Genomic DNA, 6,000 nt, shown 5'->3' on the forward strand with positions numbered 1-6,000 from the left:
GAGAGTTTCTTATGGTTTGGAATTTAGTTTGTAGACAGAGAAGTTCTTATAGTTTAGAGTTTAGGGTTTTAGGTTTGTTCTGGTTTGGGGTTAAGGTTTAAAGGTTTTAGATTTAGAACTAGGCATACGGTATGAGATTTGAGGTTTGGGTTTAGAGATTTAGTGTTATGCTTACGGTTTAGGATTTAGTGTATCTGAACTAAATTAGATATTTAGATTTAAGTCTATTCAGCGTTCTCTAAAATCCTAACTATTTCCAAATTATTTCCCCATCTCTAAAATTGAATTTTAATTATTTTTTCCCCATCTCCTTTAGGGACTTATTATACTACTATTTCCATATTCAATGACAGTATGTATTAATTAGGTGATGGAAGTGCGATTTGATGATGGGAAAGGTTCACGATGATGTTCTGTCTGTATTTGATTTTATTGCCATTTCCATTAGCCGTTTGTGAAAAGCTTGTTTCATTCATAGGTTATAATATGATGATTGATCGGTTCACATCAATGTTATATTGTGAGTTCTGTGATGTTTCCAAAGAGGTTAGTTATGCTTCAATTTGATAATTTGAGATTTATTCTATTCATGAATATGTTTCGAGTGCCCTGCTGTTGAAGTTTCTAAAGATTGATTGGTCAGATTAAGGTTTCCTGGTGATATGGGTAGCGGTTAATGATGACATTTTTTTTGGTGTTATCTCAAGCTTTTTGTTTGGTCTTGTTACCATAGGTGGCAGAGTTGTTTGGATCCATAATTAAGTGGGATCATGTTTGGAATGTAAGGCATGGAGTTGTGTTGCGTCATGTGGCATCATTTATTTGTTTGAAGAGGATTATAGAGTTGTGTTATTATGTGTATTTATCTCACTTATGGCATAAAGGTGTAAATGCTTGAGACACTGGAATTTTTGCTGAAACAGAATGCATTTCTTGTCATTGAGTCAGACTTTTGCGGTGTTATTTATTAGGTTATTTCTGTTCTACTTGAGCTTGGACTCCATGAGAAAGTAATGAAGATATAGATGGTTTAGTTAGAGCCATTGGTAGTGTTTGCTTTGTTTACTGCCTCGAGAGGTAAATTGTACTGTTGATGCCTTGGCCAATTTGGTATTGACAGAACCAGCATGTTTAAAATTTGATGATGGCTGCTTATGATGGAGATGCAGCTGCATTGTTTCTTTGTTGATCAAAGTTTTCTATAGTTGTGTTGTTTAATTTGCAGAATGTTGTATTGGCGTTGTAGTTGCTGCCATTCTGCTTGGAGGTCTCTTGTAAACTCGACCTACAAAGCTTTCAAGTTTTTTTTGTAACTCCGATTTATTTAATAAAATATGATTTGGCTTATAAAAGAACCAATATTTGTTTTCTGCAAAGCTTGTTTTTCTTTTCTGTTTAATTTAACATTTCTTTTTCATTGATAGTAGGAACCTTCAAAAGTTTACACAACTAGTATTTGTCCTTTTTCTATTAAGAGAACCCATTGATGTTGAAGAGGAAATGCATTCAATCCTTCCTAGCTAAAAAAATGCAGAAGTGTAGAATTTATAAGGACTATCATAATAAATTTAAGAAAATCTATGGTTATGTTTCTCTTCTATATCTCCAAAAAGATAGGTGAAAAACATTACCCTTTTTTACTTGTCCTAGTAACTTCCTTGGCCCGTACTAGAATTTGTTATCTTCTTTCTTGATTCATATATTTGTTTATTTTGTTTTCATTCATTATCATAAAATGTTGTCATTGTAAACTTGCGACAAAATTTATTTTTTTATCCATCAAAAGAAATAATCTTGGCAAGATTTGTAATTAGTTATTCCATTCAAATTTTCACACCCTATAACAAATTTCACAACATCCACTATTTTAATTCAATAATCAAGAAAAGTGAACAGTGAAATTTTCTAATGAAAGTATAATAAATTTTATCAGTTTAAAATTTAATTATTAAACAGTTTATTATTTCAATTTATTAAAGATGCACCACAAAATTTGTGAGTTTGAGATATATTTTTTGTAGGTATAATAATTTATTTGGACTTTCAAATATTTTATAAAAGAGTCATTTTAGTCTTCTATTTGTTTTTCCTTTTTTAGCCATTATACTTACACTGTTTTTCAAATCACCTTAAAATGGACAAAAAGTTAATTTCGGTTCACTTTACTAATGTGGCATACATATGAGCCCCACGTCAACAATTAATTAATTTTAAATTTAAAAAATAAAAATTATAAAATTATTTTCAAAAATTTAAAATAATAAAATAATTTTAAATTTTTAAAAAATAATTAATTGCTAACATTTTATATATGGATGCAACATGGATGTCATGTCAAGAAAGTGAATAGACGGTCAACTTTTATTTATTTATTTTGGGATGATTTAACAAACAATATAAGTTTAAAAATTAAAATTAGAAAAAAATTAAATAAAAGACTAAAATAACTTTTTTTATAAAGTTAGAGAACAAAATAAATATTATACTATTGTTTTATTCATGGTAATGGGCTGTGGCCATATGGTATATGTATCTGTGCTCAATCTTAAAATCTCAAGAGCACGGAAGCTGGGGTTGCGCCTTATCATCCTTGACTTAGACACCTTAGTTGCGACGCAGCTTATTCGAAACAGGTTATCAGCACAGCATCACTTCGAGGTTCTTCGAACTATTATTGGTCACCTACAGCTACCTTGGAAAGTTAAAAGTGCAACATACGTATAAAGAAGGGAACAAAGTGGCTGATCGATTAGCGTCGATGGCATACTAATGCTCGCTGGGGGTCCATTCCTTGTACCTACCGGATGAAGTTCTTCAGCATCTACATAATGATAGCGTCGGTTTAGCTTGTCTACAGCTAGGTTGATTTTAGTGGATTTTCTCCTCTTGTACACACACACACACACACACAAAAAGAGGATTTCGGACTAGCAGTAGAATAAGAAAGAGTACATCTATTTTTTTTTTTTTTTTTGAAGAGGTTAGCCACATTAATCCCCTCACCCTGATAGCTTTTCGTAAAAAGCAAATGGCTATCCACTAAATGTAAAAAAAGCCAACCTTAATACTATATTAGATGAGACATGAAAATAACAGGATTAAAAGTAAAATTAGAAAAACTATGAGAATTATGTGCAAAGCATATAAACAACAGTACTAACATTTTCTTTATTAATGAATGCAAAACAGATAAAGCCTACTCCTGCTGCTAAGGTTTCATGGACAGAAAGTGATAAGGTAATTAGGTGAACCAGAGCAGGTAAAAATGCTAGTTTTATCGTCATAAGCATAACTATAAGCCTGAGGGCACTGGTTCTTGAAAACCATCGAGTAATTTGTGGGTTCACATTTCTGGGGTGAATTATATTCACCAGAGCAACAGTACTTGGGCTGCTTGAAAGCTAGGCATGCGCTTTTGCAGGCTATGGTATTCCCATAAGATGCTTTAACAATCAGTTCTGGTGGGCAAATTGCATTCACATTTGCCGAACAGCTAGTTATGGTGCAGTTTGGACCCGAGCCGCCTTGTGGAGTTACTGAAACCGGCAAGTTAAAGCCATCTACTAGGCTGATATCATAGAAATCTTGTCCTCCATTTTGTGGTAAAGTGAACTCTACAAGGGTTGCAGGAGGGACTGCACCTACACCATTGCAGGCAACCTGGCCCGACCCACAGTTTGCAGTGGCACAAGTGAACAATCCGGAGGAGGTTGAGCATTGGGTTCGAGCCCAGAGTCTGCCTGACCAAGGAGCAATAACAGTAATGGCATTCCATGCTTGTGGGGCTAACTCGAACCCACTGTTGGACAATTGAGGTATACCAGCGCCAGTAAGTGTTCCTGGCCAGACAGTAAATGGACAGTTGTTTCTAGTGTAGAGACTTGCCATGTGAGACTCTGCAATATAAGAAAATGATAAAAATTCTAGAACCATTACGAACATTTGATAAGCATTAAATCTTGCAAATGAAATGTTGATGAGGTACTAGAGTTGCAGAGAAAGAATGGTACTTGAGGTTTGTTTGTTACCTGAGATTAGGGTAAGCAAGGAAAGGCCAAAGATCCATGACTTCATCTTTGCTTAAACAATTGATTAATTAATTGTTTCCTTTTCGTTATTTAAAGAGCCTTAGTATAAGAACTGATAGGCATGCCCCAGAAACAATATAATCTTCAATGCATACGGAATTGGATATTAACATGGACTATATAGACTTCTATCGCAACTAACTTTGAAAAAGTCGTGATTATATTTAATTTTACTAGAATTAACACTGCTTACGCTGCTGTTTTCTATTTTTAAACAAAAATAATTTTGAATTAAATTCTACTAATTTTTTATTACGAAATACTAATCAATGTTCAGTTATAAGATAAGGAGAGTAAGAAAGGAAAAAAAATTATGGTATTTAATTAATCAAATAGAGATACCAACAATGTTTTTTTTAAGTTTATATTTATAAATATAATAAATATAAATGAAATAAAACTCTACTTTTAATTTACATTAAAGTTCAACAGTACATCAAATGTCTTATTCTAGTGGGCATCCACTTCTATGATTATAAAATATTTATAACACTACTTCTTGGATGTCTATCTGTAGATAATGTGTCTTGTTAAACCTTATTCAGAGAAAAATCCTGTAAAAAAAATTGCTTAGTGAATAAAAAAAAAGTACACATAACTATAATACTCATCACATACTGTCTCATTAAAAACCTTACTAGGAAAATCCAGTGGGACAAAATCTCAATTAAGGAAAAAAAATTATAGCGTGTATTTTATTTCCCTCATGAGAACATCACATAATGCATACCAATTCCATTGACTAGCTTCTCAAATGTGTTAGTCAGCAGTGCTTTAGTGAACAAATCTGTCAAATTTTCACATGAACAAATTTGTTAAACATCTATATCACCATTCTTTTGAAGGTCACGAGTGAAGAAGAATTTCAGTTAAATATATTTTGTTTTGTCTCTTTTGATGTACACCCTCGTTTCAATTGAGCTATGCATGCTACATTATCTTTGTACAAAATAGTTAGAATCATTTTTTTGGATGATATAGAATCATTTTTTTGGATGATATACAACACATCTATTGGATATGTTGGATCATCAATCTTAACCAAACACATTCTTGACTCACTTCATGCATTGTAATTATTTCTTCATGGTTTAATGAAGTAGCAACTAAAATTTGTTTTGTTGAGCATTACGATATAGTTGTACCTTCGATTGTAAATACAATTCGTTTGAGAGCATGCTTTATGTGGATAAGGTAATTATCCTACATCTACATAGCCAATCAATTGTGATTTGAACCATTTGGATAGAATAACCTATATCAATCGATCTTTGGAGATATCAAAATATTTGCTTAACTCTGTTCTAGTGCCAACACATTGTAGAAGAACTAAATCTTGTTAATAAACTTTTGCAAATGCTATATCAGGTCGTGTACTGTTAGCAAGATACATCAATGTTTATATAGCACTAAGATATGGTACTTTGGGACTAATAAGTTCTTCATCATTCTCACGAGGACGAAAATGATCTTTCTTTACATCTAGTCATCTTACAATCACCGGGGTACTTAAAGGATGTGTTTTATCCATATAAAATTTTTTAAGATTTTTTCTATATAAGTTGATTAATGAAGAAGAATTTCATTTGATAAGTGACAAAACTTAGTTTTTCTAATATTTTTCATCTCAAATTCTTTCTTCAAATAATCAATTGCCTTTTGAATCTCTTCACATGTTCCAATAATACTCAAGTCAACAACATACACAACAATTATAACAAACTCTAATTTTAATCTTTTATAAAGACACACGAGCATGTTGGATTGTTTTTATAATATTCCTTCAACAGAACTCACTGAGTCATTTATACCACATATGCCTGGATTGTTTCAATCCGTATAAAGATTTATGTAAACACATCAAACAATTTTCCTGAGAATATTTACATGCTATTGACATTTTAAGTCCTTC

At 32.0% G+C, this 6,000-nt stretch overlaps 1 protein-coding gene and 1 long non-coding RNA gene across 2 annotated transcripts; one reads left to right on the top strand and one right to left on the bottom strand.

Annotated features, from left to right (window-relative positions):
* Positions 1-406: 406 nt before the first annotated feature.
* On the top strand, positions 407-1,355 carry LOC128291416 (uncharacterized). Its single transcript, XR_008281190.1, has 2 exons — positions 407-546; positions 734-1,355. It is a non-coding gene; the product is annotated as an uncharacterized LOC128291416 (long non-coding RNA).
* A 1,792-nt stretch (positions 1,356-3,147) lies between these two features.
* On the bottom strand, positions 3,148-4,181 carry LOC108458593 (thaumatin-like protein 1b). The gene is made up of 2 exons (XM_017758004.2): positions 4,029-4,181; positions 3,148-3,896 (listed from the first exon to the last, which is right to left on the bottom strand). The coding sequence occupies exons 1-2, from the start codon at positions 4,072-4,074 to the stop codon at positions 3,217-3,219; spliced, it is 726 nt and encodes a 241-aa protein (XP_017613493.2). The 5' UTR covers positions 4,075-4,181; the 3' UTR covers positions 3,148-3,216.
* Positions 4,182-6,000: the final 1,819 nt, after the last annotated feature.

This window comes from Gossypium arboreum, chromosome 4 (genome assembly GCF_025698485.1).
Source record: "Gossypium arboreum isolate Shixiya-1 chromosome 4, ASM2569848v2, whole genome shotgun sequence".
NCBI classification, from domain to species: domain Eukaryota; kingdom Viridiplantae; phylum Streptophyta; class Magnoliopsida; order Malvales; family Malvaceae; genus Gossypium; species Gossypium arboreum.